Raw genomic sequence first — 15802 nt, 5'->3', positions numbered from 1 at the left:
GTGAAGCATGCTCTATATAGGCCTACAGTATACTGTATTTGTGGAAATAATACAGACAATGGTGTTGATGTTGAGGACAATGTCAACAAGAGCAATGACAGATGGTAACAACAATAAGTGCACGTGATGTTCAGAGCTCCTGTATATATATATAAATCTTAGGGGGCGGATATCCCACAACATCATTAGAGTTGTATAGTTACAGTATCTGTGATTGACACACTCTTTAGACAGACAGACAGGGTCATTGCAATTCGTGGCCCAACCACCAGGCAGCCAGGTAACGATGATGGTGATGATATGATGATGATGATGATGATGATGATGATGATGATGATGATGATGATGATGTTTGTTTCTTGTTTTTTTTTCAGAATGAGTTAGGGCGTGGCTCACCATAAACACGGCACTTCAAGCATTTCTTCCAAATGGCACATTTTCCCATACAAATTGATTTTGAGCTGAGCTGACCATCTCATAAAAACTAGACTGTGAAGCTTTCAAGCAAATGGCAATAAAGAAAGAGCAATACAGTTGCCTCCTGAGTCTGTGTGCATGAAATTGTAATTATTTTTATTTTACACTCAATAATCAAGATGGTATTTTGTCACATGCTTCCCTCTACATGTGCAATTGTCATATAAGCGAAATGGAGTCGTCAACAAAAACTCTCCTGTGCAATAAAGAATCTGTAATAATAAAGAAACACTGAATAGTCAAACATTTAGTCAAGCATAAATACCCCATGCCTCATGTATTGACTGGCCTACCTCACAATATATGCATGGATCTAAATCCTCCAATCATCCTCATATGTTAAAAAAAACAAAGGCAGGACGCCAAGGCCCTCTTCTTAGATAAAACCGCTTTATTATAAAGGCTAGTTCATGTTAGAACTTAAATAATTAAAAAAATACTGCCACTGCCAACATCCTCATATTTTGTTGATGCTATGCTAGTGATTTGGTGATGCCGTCTGATGATGACGGTCTATGAACCTCTGTGTTCCTCAAATGTTATAAAGGGTGTTCTTATTTTTTTCCGCACACCTCAGCCAGAGATTCTTTAAGTATATAGAGATATGCCAATGTAATAGGTTGCTATGGGCACCTAACATGACCAGGTTCCGGTCTGCCTAAAGGGGTGTGTCATAATACTCCTAGCATTGAATAGAACAGTCCTTAGGTCTGCCTAGGTCTGCCTAAAGGGGGATTTTCTCCTTGAAATAATAGAACCCGGAAACAATGGGCCAATGGAACCTCTCTCTCTCTACTCTCTCTGCCTCAGCTGGCAGAGTGTAGGAGATGACGTGACATGGTTCACTAATCAGACAATTTGAAAAAAGGTTTTCTTAAACCCCTTAGCGCAGAGTCTATGTTATAACGTTACTGTCACCAAAATTGTAATGGCAATGGCTTCATCTGTTATAAAGGCTCTCGGTGCTGTCATAGCAATGTTGTTATGATGTACTTGAGTATTTTCAGCAAGTAGTGAATAGGCCCGCCGGCGACCCCATCTGCAGCAAGAGGCTACTACGCAATGTTTCGATCTTAGACCTTCATCAGGTCAATTTTTGACAAATGAACTTGATGATGGTCTAGGACCGAAACTTTGTGTATAAAGAGAACAGAAAAATGGACAGAGGAGTTTTTCAAACTGCCTAAATGGCGTTATAAAAATAAATATTTAAAAATAAAGGAAACAGGACAGAACTCCTAGTTGATTGTTACTTTATTGCCTGTCAGACGTTTCGGTCTTAACCTTCTTCAGTATCGGGCCTTAAGCCCAGGCCTAAAGCTTATTTTGACAAAAAAAATTACATTATAGTCATAAAGCTTTATAATTATTGCCAAATGTGGGCCTTTCACTATTTGTAACTATTTGTACATACAAGAAATTGTTTCAAGCCTTCAAAACGGCATGGTGATGTACAGACCTTCCAGTTTGAGTAATTACGTAAATACGTATAAACAAAAAGTACAAGAAAAACTGATATCAGATCATTCAGTCGCTCGTGTAAACTGAATGACTCTTAATCCTGTGTGTGTGTGTTCTGACTGAGTGAATGTGTCAGAGAAAGAATGTAAATTCCTGTATCATGTTTTTACTGCACGTTTTATTCTAACATGCATATTACTCTAGCTAGGCCTATCTGTTTATTGCCAGTTGAGGCCTATTGCTTTATTGTGACCATATGGGTTTACAGCCACCATGCCAAATGCAGAAGTGATCCAGCACGATGTAGGCCGACAAGCAGCAAAAAAATGACACATTCATGGTGGTCAAACTTGTCCTTGGTTAGATTTTCTGCCCTGACAAGACGTATAATTTTCCATCAACTAAACGCATCTATAGGCCTATCAATGTAAACCTTCTGTTGACAAGGTGTTGTTTTGATCAACTTCTTAAAAGCTTACAATGTCAATTATCAAACTGCTTTTACGTAGTTCTACCAGAGATAGTAAATTCTATTATTTCCTCTTCCTCTATGCTCTCTGCGTCCACCATAGTTGAGGACTTAAGCCTTTAGATGTGAAGCACCAGTCGTCAACAGCTGGTGACTATGTGTAGTCCTTCAGTTAGCATATGAGTGAATGGTTGCACAGGGACAACAGCTTACCTCAAGCCCATCTTGTACCTGAGAGGACCTCTAACAGTGGATGTAGGTCTACTGTATTGGGCCATCAACACCATGGGGTAGTGGATAGTAGTGCACCTGTTCTGGTTTTACCTGATTATTAGTCACAGATTTCAATCCTTTGTTCAATGCAAAAGGAATATCATTCCTGGGCCAAGAATGGAGGGTGCCATTGTTTAAAAGAAAATGGGTTGTCTGGGTTGTCAAAATCTCCAGGGTTTTTCTATTCAGACATGTATGAGGACAAGCCGTCTTGTAGGCCTACCCTTGATTTCATTCTTATTAATTTCATACTTGGTGCATTATTATTTCTTCTGTTTACCCACTTGTCAGTGTTGTGTTAACGCCTCTGACAATGGCTTAGGCCTTATTGTTAAAGTTGAACAAACTGCACCTTTGACTGATATCATGCACAGTATGTTGGGTAGGTGGATCAAGGGGACAGTTTAAGACCAACTCCGGGGTAGAGAACAAGGCAGTTCACTGGCACTGTGCATGATTGCTTTAGTATGCAGCTGCACTACAGTGTCTGTCTATGTTGGCTGAAGTTGATTCGCAACGCTGAATACTTTAGATGCCTCACCGTGGCCAATTGAAAGTAGGCCACTATGATTTGGAACGAAGAGTTGTGCTAGAGCCCCCCCTACTGGACCAAATAGATACTGTGCCCATTTCACAGATGTTGGATTCTGTATTTTGTATGCTACTGACAAACTTTTAAGGATAAAGACCATAAACGGACTGGTATTATCTTCTGTCAAGGGTTTTGTTCTAATTTTACCTGTAAAATTTGGACACATTACTGTTTGAATGACTAAAAGCACAATTAAGTGCCGTATTACGACTATGATTTGGCATTTGACAGTGGTGAGGTAGTTATCATTGGCTGTGCATCCTTATTCAATTTAGGCACCCCTAAATGGGGTGGGGGCTACATTGTTTCATCATTGAACGATTGTTTCCTCCCAAGCATTCTCATCTTTAGATATAATCCGTAGTACTGCCACAGTAATTATGCCAAGCATGTACCCATGTGTAGTATTTGCTTATCTGTTGTCAACATCAAGACAGACGAGGGTGGAAGCTCTTCATCAATGGCATATGTTCCGAAAGGAATGTAAAGGCCTAAGTAAGTAGTGGTGTCAACATCAAAGACATAAAACAAATATTCCAGGTTTTTTTTGTTGCTTGATTTTGATACACAGATCATTTCTAAGGCACATTTAGGTTAAAAGTAAAGAATTAGGGTACCTATTTTGTATAATTTAAAAGATTATTTGTTCTGACAATCAAAGCAAAAAAATGGGATTGAGATAAAAACAGGCATAAATAAATAACCTTGACCTTCCACAAACTAATATAATTGGGCACCCATTTCATTCATACCGACAGATTGATCGACATATACAGTACAAGCAAAGGTATTTCCAGGTATTTACAAACAATGCAGGTGACTCTCCAATCTCACCAAAGCTCATACGATAGCATGACAGCAAATTAAATCAGTCCGATTTCACATGCTGTACTGCCACTTTCCTATGACAGCTACATATGAACTGCTTCATCATGATGAAAAACATGACTGTGTAACAAACTATTACTAGCCTTATCATGGGTTCTTGAACTTCCATTTCTAGCCTTCAGTTTCTAACTAGCCAATAGCAAGTCCATGATTTTCATTGCGCAAGGGACAAGTGGGAAAAGTAACAATGCTTTCAGAGAGAAAAAAAGCAATCCTCCATTTTTCTTTTCTCCAAGCTACAATTTAAATGGTCTTGTCTTTCCAGCTGCCTGGCTGGCTCACTCACTCCCACACTCACAAACGTCTGATGTTTGTTCATACCTCCGTGACTACTGATCTCAATAGGTCCGCATAACTAAAACATGTCAGCTATGAAATAGCATCATTGTTTTTTTTTATTAAAACATGTGGGTGAGAGGGAATGACATTTAGGAAGCCGAAAGCCCATACAATCAGCACCCTGGCAGACATCCTGGTCCAAAGGCCCGTCAGGCAATGTTTACACACATCTGTGGGCTTACGACACACAACATCAGGAAGAGGGGGCTGACACACTGCTTATTTATACATTTTAACAAAGTGACTATTTGCCTAAGAAGAGAAACAACATACAAAAAATAATCAGACATTTTTTTTCTTCTTCATTTCATGACCTAAGTCCTGCATACTGGACACTAATGTACACAGTAAATGTTGCGGTGTTAATTCAACACTTCCAGAGTATATTTAAGTCCAAATGATGTCAAATCAACTCTCTAAGTGTTAAATGAGCACTGCAGAATTTACTGTGTAGGCTACAACAGGCATGTAACATTCTAGCTCTTCTGAGAAGCGTTTTGATGATTTAAAAAAAGTCTACACCAAGTCATGCGGTTCGGAAGCAGGGAGACTGGTTGTTTACAGCTCATGGTGTGTAGTGAGAAGTGACATCGGTCAGACTCTATTTCGACTCTGGCAGTTGTGAAACTACCACGCCACATGACCGTTGAAGGTGTGAGCATAATGTGCAAAAAACTATGCATTTGAGAGAGAGAGAGAGAAAACGTAACAAACAAACGGAGAGAAAGAGAGTCTGAAAGATAGGATTAGTAAAGACACCTTGCAAATTTTGAGCGATATTGCAGGGCAACAACATGATCGATGGAATGATAACAAAAAGTTGTCGGCTGCTGATCCAAGATATCATGAGAAAAGTGTGAAGAGTGAAAAACAGTCAAAACAACACTTCATAGTGTAGTTGCGAAGACACATTGCTAAAAGAAGATACCTTGTGTATCATCACCATCTGCAGGAGAGTTACAAAGAGAAAGATTGATATAGGAGAGAGAGAGAGAGAGAGAGAGAGAGAGAGAGAGAGAGAGAGAGAGAGAGAGAGAGAGAGAGAGAGAGAGAGAGAGAGAATGAAATAGAAGGAGAACGATACAGAGAGAGGGAGGAATAAGAACGAGTGAGAGAGGGAGAGTAAGAGCCTGTTTAAGGGTTGGTGGGTGGTGGCTGTATGGTGGGTGGGGGTGGCACAGGGTTGCTGACGGGGATGACTCCGGTGGCCAGGAGGATGATGATGAGCACGATGATGAGCACCACCACGATGATCACCACGATGATCTTCACATTCTTCCACCAGTACGAGCGGGCCACCTTCTGGGACGTCTGCTTGAAGTTCTGGGCCTGGAGGACAACCATGAAGCAGAGTCATTTCAAGATATTTTCAAAGAGACCCAGGGCCTTGATTAACACCCCCTCGCCCTTCCTTATTCTTATTTCATTTTATCTTATACATATTTATTTTGTGTATTTTTTTATGGGGAATGCATTCATTTTCATTTCGTAGACTGTGTGACTATTGACATACTATGTCGTTTTGTATCAGCAGAAAGCTAAATTCCATGTGTAATGTCAAAAATGCATCAATAAAATGAAAAATGTTGATCATAGATTTAGAAGGCTTGTGAAAAAGGTTGTAGGAATCTAGAATATTTGCTTAGAATGCTGGTAGTGCATAGCAACTAGCAAGACAGCAGAAATCAGTAAAGAAGAGGGCCGTGACCTGACACACACACATTCATTCCAAGGGCAAGATTAAGGAAGAATTTTAACACGTTTAAGGGTAGCTTCAGTGTTTCATTCAGAGCAGTCTAGCCCCAGAATGGAACTCACCACATTTGGATCCCATGCACGCTATACGTGTATAAGATGCATGCATGCATCTTCACACAGTGTCAGTGTTAGCCCACCTCTTGCTTTAATAGAAAATTGTTTTGCCATTTTCAAATCCATTTGAGAGGAAAGTGTTATGAATGAAGTGTACAACAACAACACCACTTTACTTAGCACTGTGTCTGTAGCACAGCCTGAACAAAAAGTTCCACCTATGTTTCTAAACAATGCTGTTCAGTTGGTGGTGTGATGACAATCACGTGTGGCAAGATGAGTCCACATTACACAAAAATGTGGTGAGCACAGCACAGGCAACATTGTGTCTTAATGTGCTGGCAATAGGCACTCTCTGAGGTCTGACATGCCAGGCCAAATAGGCACATAAAATGGAAGTCTGGCCACAATGAATAGGCCAACAGACAAACACAGTCAAACGAATTGCTGGGATCGCTGGAAGTCTGTGAAAACACCTCTGCACAAAACAATAGGACTACCTACAAATAAAGCCTCTGCATGCAGCATAATGAGAAATCATAACACTGGACTACACCACTATGCCATGTCACCATGTTATGTGGAGTCAGACAACGATAGCCATGACAGAACGGATAGACTGAAGGGAGAGGGGCAACCAGAAAACTACTGATTTTCAATAGTACTGCTACTCTGAACCCTGAATGCAGAAATCTCAGTTGATACCTTGAGGGTATAATACGTATCTCCTGCTCCATAAACACCTTCTGTATTATACTGTTTGGCCATTTGTCTCAGTTCTGATAGGGAAGTGAAGATGGAGACTGGAAACAGGTGGGAGGAAGATATGGGGGAGGACAGGGAATTTGGAATATGACACGGGCCAGAACGGACTCAAACCTGGGTCCCCCCACAGACAACTGCCCTTATGTACAGTACATATGTGTTAGTGCAGTGAGCCACAGCACCCCCTCCAATAAACACCCTTCCCTAGAAGCATGGTGACATGATCAGAAAGGATCATCCCGAATGTATTACCTACCCCTACCCCAACCCCCCTATTCGCGCTTTTCACAAAGTTATTTTGAAGCGAAGCAGGTGCAAACGACTACTGGTTTCAGGCAGATATTGTGGCTAACTTATTTGCAAACTTATCATTTTAACTAGATGGTGAAAGCCAGCTATAGCAACTACCTTTATAAATGGGACTTTAATTACCACCTATTCCATGTGGGGAATGTCGTAGGCGGAGTGATTGATAATAGATACGAAGTCATTCATCGTGTGTTGGGGGATACCCTTACTCCAATCAGATATTGTTAAAATCATTTGAACATTTCCTACGCCTTGGCGTTACAAGGGAAAGGACAGTGGAGGGAAAGAGGGGGAGGGAAAGGGGGGAGACATTCTGTGTGTTCATGATACCACAGAAACGATCAAATCCGAGCAGTGCGCACATGCATAGTGAGAAATCACAATGCCTCCCGGTCAGAAAATTGTAATGTGCGGCATCAACCTACTCGGCTTTGATTCGTTTCTGCGGCATGGTGAACAAGCCCAGTGTATTGCGTTTAGCCCTTACGCCTGCTTGAAGGTCTTCTGATTTGTCCATGAGGTCATCCAGCCGCTCTCCTCGGGCCAGGATGCGGTCCACGTTCTGGGTCATGATCTGCTTCACGCCGTCCACTTGGGACTTCAAGGCCGTCACCTTGTCCACTTCCACGATCTCCTCTTCCTCCCTCTCCCCTCCATTCTCCTGAAACACACATTGCACAGCAGGGAGGTGTTGGTGTGAGGACAGGGGTTCCCACTACCAGTCAGATAAAAAACCAGATCAAAATAAAAATCCCTGACTATTCCATGACCTTCCCTGACCTACAGTCAGAATGTCCATGACTTCATGAGGAAATGTTGAATATAAAGTTTGGACAAAGTTCAACCAGTAAAAGCAGTCTTTCTTTCCTTTACCGCAATAAATATGAAAACTATTTCTGTAATTATCTCGTGAAACCAAAGAAAAAAACCTCTCCTAAGATGCTTTGTAAGATGCTTTATGACAAAACGCTGCGACATCGTAAATAGTGCTGACCCCATATTTTTATTTGAGAAAAAAGTAGGTGGTGATGACTCCGGTCACGCACATTAATATGCCAGATGGAAATGGATCAAGCAGTACATTTCATGACTATGGTGTACGTTTACTTTTTTTTTTAAAAATGGTTTAGTGAGGGACTTGGGTTATCCGCTTTGCATTTTATGTTTCCATTTCTGACATTAAGCTTATTTAAACCTGCGGCAACTGGGAGACTGCAGTTTGTTTATGAAAATAACAACAATATGAATGGAGGACAACTAATGATAAGTCAAATGTTCAATAAGGGACACTGGTAGGAGTCACACACACACACACACACACACACACACACACACACACACACACACACACACACACACACACACACACACACACACACACACACACACACGCGCTTCCTCATGATGGCCTCTCTTCAATTCCCCGCAGCCTATCCAGCGTCTCGTAAACACAGACGTCTCCAGGAAACAGTGTCACCCTGTGCCACATGCTCCAGCTCCACCTGCCTTTCTCTCGTTCTTTCCCTCTCTGGTTCTGTCACCTGCACTCTGCACTCCCTCTGTCTGCTCTGTTTCACTCCGATACAGAATGGCAGCCTGCTATCGAATGTCGTCCCCCTTCACACAATAGTCTCATGTAGTGCTCCGCCGTTCACCAAAAGCTGTGCTTTGCAGCATGCTGCAAAGCACAGCTTTTGGTGAACGGCGGAGCACTACATGAAGAAGCGTTCTTACACACAGCAGACACTCATATTTCCTATTTAAACATTTTATGTCCTTTGAGTTGACCAACAACAGATGCAAGACTTAATTTAGATTTGTGGGTTTGGATTTGTTGGGTGGACATGAAATTCTTCACTAAGAAATTCAGAGACTATTGTGTCAATTACAAGCAAATTCCTCTCAGTGCCACCATTCTCTCAACCTGAAACAAATGTGTAATTAAAATGAATGCCAAAAGGTTACATAACCACTCTGCCAGGCAATGGGGGCAGCCATGGCCCATGGCCTAATGGTTAGGGAGTCTGTCTTAAAATCAAAATCGGATTTAATTCCCATGTCTTCAATGGCTGAAGAAGTGCCTTTGAGCAAGGCACCTAACCCCATATTGTGGCAGCGGGCAGGGACAGTAACCAATAGGCTACCTTGTACTGTTTTGGACAAAAGGGTCGGCTAACTGTAATGTAATGTAAAACTGAGTCATTCACCATGCCCTAGTTTAAATGATCTGACGAGCAATATTGTATTTATAATACTAATTCCAGTAGGCCTACTTTACAAAGCCAACATCAGTCACACAGATGTAACAGTTAAATGCAAAGGCTTGCCCCTATGTTAGGGCCTTCTGTCTTTTAAGCAGCAGTATGAATTATAGACCTACATGGACCAGACAAAAGAATAGTGTGACATGAAAGTCACTGACACGGCCCACGACCTTTAAACGTCTCAGTTCTATTGATGGATCAATTCTAATGAGCCTAGGTGGGCAGTTCATTCAACCCCTCAAAACTGATGTGGGCTGCAAGTCAGATCTACCTATTTGAAGCCTATGTAGCTTATTTCTACCAGGCCCTCGATTGAGGCGACGTGAAACAAAGTTGCCAACCAACCTTAAGGAGGAAATGTTTGTTGACTTGAAATTCTTGAAGGATTGCATTCATTGTTGCACACTAATCTCAATAGTTCATCTAGTAGGCTACACTCTTTGCTTCCTCTTGACATAGCAGAAGATTCAAGTCAAACAGACATTATACACAGGATGTAGCCTAAACCTGTTAGGGGATGGTTTATTCTTTAGGCCTACTTGATCATACGAGTGGACATCGGTAGGCTACTTTACCCACCGCCACTCACAAAACGCAACAAACCCATATAAAAACGCACAAACTTAACAATTAAGGTTCGCATGAGGTTGAAAACTAAAAACAGAATCACACGAAGACAATATAACTAAATACCCATAGCCTGTTAATGGTGAATATTTGCGTATGCTACTAGACTAATCCATCCGATGGGTGACGTAAACATGGGCAACAAGTGCATTGCAAACAGCGCGCTCTTGGCAACACTTGATTTAACGCAAGGTTTCTCACCATGGCGCTGGGGTTGTCTCCAAGACCCATGTTGTCGGAAAGTCGAAGTCCTCGCTTCAACAATAACCGACTTGAAACTTCTCTCACTTAAGCGTAATTTCAGCTCCGTTTTGTTGATTCCTGCGCCTCAAGAAGTCTGAAGGTGGCTAATTCCCTTCGTTCACTTCCTGGTTGGGTTTTCCTTTTCTCAATGTGAATTCTTTTGCGTTTGTTCACCTCGGTGTTCCAGCCGCATCCTCACGGGGGCGTAGAACTAAGTCAGGTGAATGGATCACCTGGGCCCACAGGTAAAGATAGCAACCCTGAACATTACTTGGGTTGCTTATAGCTCATAGAAAGGCCAGCCTATGGTTGACTGAACATATGGTTTAACAGCGGACAGGTGCCAGTTTCAAAAAAAGGTTCATCAAATGAATTGCTGTTCAAATATTACTCATTCCTGAAACACAAGAGCTGATAGATGACCTCGGGTTGTAACAGCACTGTTTGACTGAAACCCAGTGAAGCCTTGATACATTTGCAAAAAATAAATAAACAATAAATCAGTTTCATTTATTTTTAGATAGACGCAAACCATGAAACTAGCAATCAGATTTGCTTAACCCTCATGCACAGTCGCCACAGACTCCACCCCAGACAACAGTCCTTTGGTACTGTTGTGCTGACGCATTTAGCACACCCCACCCAGTGCTTGGCCCATCAGCCAGTTTGACCGGTTATGGCTTTGTTTTGGAGCAGAGGTGGCTGGCCCTCATACAACACCTTCCAACAGAATACAGCATGTGAAAAGGTGTCAATACAGCATGTGAAAAGGTGTCTCTATTAAAATCGCATATGGATCATGACCTTTCCATAGGACAAACAAACAAAAATGAATTTAAAAAAACAACCAATATAACAGCAGTCAGTGAAAAGATCCCTTTAATGGATGGTTTCAGAATGAGGACCACATATACAACACATACATAGACAAAGACTGAGACAGTTTAGACAGCACATAGAAAAGATACAAATATGTAAGGCTCAGCTGTAAGGGAAAGCAAGTGACCACCTAGTTCACTTGGAGAAACCTGAAATGACCACACATCACTGAATATTTAAAATTCATACACGTGTTCTATGGATTTATTGTTTTTGTGTGATAACACAGGAGGGGCCCATGCCATCACAATAAAATTGTTCTAAAAGTGTAGACACAGATTAAAAAAAATAAAATGAAATAAAATATAAAATAAACCCGTGAATGTTATGAGGGAGGTATTTCACAGACATTATTAAAATGACAAAAAAAAAATGTTATATGTTAAAAGTAAAGAATAAAAAACATTTTACAAAAAGTATGCAGACGGTATAACATCAGTTTATCCTTAGTGGTCTTGCTTGATAATTATGTCCGTCATGTCATCCACTTTCTGTAGTGACAAGGTCTGTGGGAGAGATTATAAACGGGAGTCAGCTTCTTCTTGACCAGGGAATATACTGTAACAGCCAACAGTCTCAGAGATAAAGTTGAACAAACTTTTACATTAAAAAAGGTAGAGTATGTGTAATTTTAGTCATTTATTTGCAAAACATATGCTGCCTATTCAAAAATGTAATGTTTTCAGGGATATTTACTTTCAGTTACTGGAAATTCTAAATGGCAAACACGTAGAAGATCCACCGGTCCATGTATGACAAGTGTAATTTTCCCAGCAATAATGAATACATAGAAATTGATGGTGGTGGTATTGAAAAACATAACATTTGTGAATGGGCAGCATCAATTCTGGAAATAAAAGTACAAACAAAGTACTTACAAAAACTGTACCTTTAACAGGGCCAGCCAAACACTGGCTTCATAGCCAAAAAGAACTGCTAACCAACACAAAGACCCTTTAGGCCTGCATGCGAATGTCAGTAATGTTCTGTACACAGTGACTAGATCGGCATCTTACCTTCTCATTGGCCAAGTGAAGAAGGGCAACGAACGCCAGGGGCACAGAGAGGTTGCTTGCCATTGTGCCGGGCAATCTGAGAAGGAAAATGAGATGGAGGATGAGACACGGATGGGCCCAGTTTTCATCCTGTCACAGGCAATTCATACGTAGGGGTTTTCCCCAACACACCTTCTACTGTATGCTTCTTGAGTAGGGATGGACCAATACCGATATCGGTATCGGCTGCCGATACTGCTCATTATACTCGTACTCGTCAAGCACTTGCCGATACCAGGAACGATACTGCTATTACACAAAACAATGCAAAATCTTGTCACGTTCTGTGGACTTGAAAGCAGCATGGGAAAAAAGTGCCACCTCATACATTTAATAACATTTAAATTTACATGGAAATGGACAATACAAATATCACAGGTGGAAAAAACAAGGCCATGCATTTATTTTCATTGTATTTTGGTGGTAAAGGTATCGGTATCAGTACTCGGTATTGGCAAGTACACACATTAATGTACACGTACTTGTATCGGTTTTCAAAAAAGTGGTATCGGTGCATCCCTAATCTTGAGACTGCCTCATATACAATACTAAGGCTATTTCCCAATACTAGGGCTACATTATGCTCAAGCTCATCTGCATTCTTGATAAATGTTGACCAGCACTAAAATGGGGTCAAATAAATAGGTCAGTGCCTTCAGAAAAGAGGTCAGACGACCAACCACCACCAGAACAGTTTTGAAATTAGTCATGGTGTGAATCTCAAATGGTGCACTTGTGCACTTTAGTGTTCATGTTTCAGTGCGTAACTAATACGGCATACGCACTGAAACATAGTGCCCGAAGTGCACAAGTGCGCCATTTGAGATCCAGCCATGGTGTGTATGTGGGTGTACGTCAACGTGCATGAAGCAAATGTAAGTAAAAAAGAAAGAAAGATTTCAGTAATTCATAATCAAATGGTGGGAGTACTGCCAAAGTGTTTTTTCAGTAAAGCAGGCCGTGCTCAGGGCCATGCCATTGCACCCTGGAAAACACACCAAGATACTGTTGTAGTGTATAGTCACATTTAATGGAATCCCAAGTAGCTCTGAACTCTTTGGTTACCCTATAGCAGGAACCAGGGGCCAAATCCGGCTGGTGAGGTTATTTTACTTGGCCTCAAAATGTTTATTACGGTTGGCACACATGCACAGACTTTGGATTAACAGGTGAGCCCAGGCCAGTGTAGCATCTCCCAGTCATATACAACAAAAGATTGTATGTGCCGGCACATTTGAACTACCATAATGGAAATGTGTCAAGGGTTTGGAAAATTAGCCTTTGACAATTGACCTGCACAATTTTTTAGTAAATTCTTCTAAACATTTTTTTTGAGTTTGGCACAGAACTTTAATCCAGATCTTGATTTTGGCCCACTACGAGTTTGAGTTTGACAACCCTGGTCTATAGGACACTGGTGGAATTGCCAAAACTATAGAGATGGGTTAAGACTTTGGGTTAGCAGACCGATGTCGTAGGTCGTAGCTTGCTCAAGGAGGTTATACTTTAGCCCATGGAGGGCAGAAAAGCCAATCTTAGGCTGAATCTCAAATGGTGCACTTGTGCACTTTAGTGTTCATGTTTCAGTGCGCATGCCTTATTAGTTACGCACTGAAACATAGTGCCCGAAGTGCACAAGTGCACCATTTGAGATCCAGCCTTCATTTCACATCACAACATGTAAATACAAGAAGATTAGAACTCCTAAGACATACTTCTGAAGCAGGACCCGGGTGGACTGACTGAAGGATTTGTCTCCAGGAACTTTTGCATCACTTGTTTCCTGCGGAGAAAACGACTATGATTATGACATGGCAAAGGTCAAGTGAAATCCCATTGGGTGAAAGAAAGCTGAACTAGGGAGAATCACTGAGAAATATCAAATGTTGCCCAAATAAGGGGACAGTACATGTACAAGGCAATACATATAGGCAATGACTGATATATTTGTAGCATATTTATGTTCACAGTAGCCTAGATATCTTAAACTACCGTATCCTAGCAGCTGCAAGTGTAATTCACTGCTGAAAACATCTATTGACAATCCAAAGGGCTTCTGAACTGATCTTCCAAAGCCTGACAGGCAAATCGTTTGTTGCACTGATTGGTTGTAGTACTATACCAATTACATCCAGAGGGATGTGAAAGACAACCTCCTAGTCTGTGCCCCTGCCAACAAGGAGCTTTCCAGACAGACACTTAATCTCCATGTGGATCAAGCGCAGCAAAGCTATATCCATCCACAGCTGATTACTGATTGAATAGAGACAAAAGTCTCTTTTCCATTGGGTTCCGCGTTCCGGTGCGGGCTTTATAAATATTCATGAAACTTGACGGGGGGTCGATGGTGCTGTCTCGCACGCATTTCCATACAACAGGGACCAGAACTGGGCCGTATGATCAGCTGCTGCAACTAGCCGCGACAACACCGTGCTTTCACGCCATGGTGAATCTAAGCCCTAATCTAAACAATAGGACCTATATAGGACTAAATATAACCAGCGATCTCCTTCTCTTAGACCCATAGACATGTGTTTGGGCTTGTTCGAAAGCTGCGAATCTTAGCTTTTCACAGGTTTTTACGGAACGTTTTTATGTTCTTTCAATCCAAAGTTATATAACTTTAAGCGGCCGCTGTTTCAAGTGAAAAAATAGCGCTTTCCAACCATTTTTTTTTACCTCGTCATTTTGTTTTCGAACAGACAGCGATCTCCTTAACCTAGACCTACAGACATGTGTTAGGGCTTGTTCGAAAGCTGAGATTCTTAGCTTTTTACAGGTTTTCACGGAACGTTTTTATGTTCTTTCAATCCAAAGTTATATAACTTTAAGCGGCCGCTGTTTCAAGTGAAAAAATAGCGCTTTCCAACCATTTTTTTTTTACCTCGTCATTTTGTTTTCGAACAGACAGCGATCTCCTTAACCTAGACCTACAGACATGTGTTAGGGCTTGTTCGAAAGCTGAGATTCTTAGCTTTTTACAGGTTTTCACGGAACGTTTTTATGTTCTTTAAATCCAAAGTTATTTAACTTTAAGCGATCGCTACTTCAAGAAAACAATGGCGTTGTTCTCCAGCCGGATAGAGAGGAAATCTTTTTTTGTCATGGCTGTGTTCTTTGTTCCCTCGAATAAACCACAGTTGTCTTTTCCATTCGAAATTTTCATTTTTACATTTAATTTGAGCAAATTCGCCATCCCTCTGCAGGTTCGTATATGAAGATATGTGCAATGAAAAGGGCTACTTCAGTGTGCCCTATTTTGCATGGTGGTAAAAAAAACCCCGACTTCTCACAAGGAGGAGGCGTGGAGCTTTGGAAATAGCGTGATTTTAAAATAATAGCCTAATAG

At 41.2% G+C, this 15802-nt stretch overlaps 3 protein-coding genes across 3 annotated transcripts in view; 1 reads left to right on the top strand and 2 right to left on the bottom strand.

Annotated features, from left to right (window-relative positions):
• The window catches only part of LOC134444052 (high choriolytic enzyme 1-like), a 35906-nt gene extending 35166 nt beyond the window's left edge, over window positions 1-740 (top strand). The window contains exon 12 of the mRNA XM_063193526.1: window positions 375-740. Coding sequence (XP_063049596.1) covers window positions 375-379 — 5 coding nt within the window. The 3' untranslated portion in view covers window positions 380-740. The remainder of the gene's footprint in view (window positions 1-374) is intronic.
• Window positions 741-3951: 3211 nt separating this feature from the next.
• vamp8 (vesicle-associated membrane protein 8 (endobrevin)) lies at window positions 3952-10775 on the bottom strand. The gene is made up of 3 exons (XM_063194924.1): window positions 10478-10775; window positions 7873-8046; window positions 3952-5828 (listed from the first exon to the last, which is right to left on the bottom strand). Exons 1-3 carry the CDS (start codon window positions 10505-10507, stop codon window positions 5634-5636), a joined length of 399 nt encoding a protein of 132 aa, XP_063050994.1. The 5' UTR covers window positions 10508-10775; the 3' UTR covers window positions 3952-5633.
• A 606-nt stretch (window positions 10776-11381) lies between these two features.
• ncaph (non-SMC condensin I complex, subunit H) overlaps window positions 11382-15802 on the bottom strand; it is a 13471-nt gene continuing 9050 nt past the window's right edge. The window contains exons 12-14 of the mRNA XM_063193518.1: window positions 14169-14236; window positions 12415-12490; window positions 11382-11904 (exon numbers count right to left, since the gene is read on the bottom strand). Coding sequence (XP_063049588.1) covers window positions 11845-11904; window positions 12415-12490; window positions 14169-14236 — 204 coding nt within the window. The 3' untranslated portion in view covers window positions 11382-11844. The remainder of the gene's footprint in view (window positions 11905-12414; window positions 12491-14168; window positions 14237-15802) is intronic.

This window comes from Engraulis encrasicolus, chromosome 3 (assembly GCF_034702125.1).
Source record: "Engraulis encrasicolus isolate BLACKSEA-1 chromosome 3, IST_EnEncr_1.0, whole genome shotgun sequence".
Taxonomy (NCBI): Eukaryota; Metazoa; Chordata; class Actinopteri; order Clupeiformes; family Engraulidae; genus Engraulis; species Engraulis encrasicolus.
The sequence above is the reverse complement of the archived record's forward strand: the minus strand, read 5'-3'. Positions and strand labels throughout refer to the sequence as shown.

Excerpts from the sequence above, each read along its gene's own strand:
- vamp8 (XM_063194924.1), bottom strand. The coding sequence starts at position 10,507 with ATGGGTCTTGGAGACAACCCCAGCGCCATG. Across the intron at positions 8,047-10,477 it reads GAGACAACCCCAGCGCCATG|GAGAATGGAGGGGAGAGGGA; the intron begins GTGAGAAACCTT and ends TGTGTGTTTCAG. Across the intron at positions 5,829-7,872 it reads CAGAAGACCTTCAAGCAGGC|GCCCAGAACTTCAAGCAGAC; the intron begins GTAAGGGCTAAA and ends GTTGTCCTCCAG.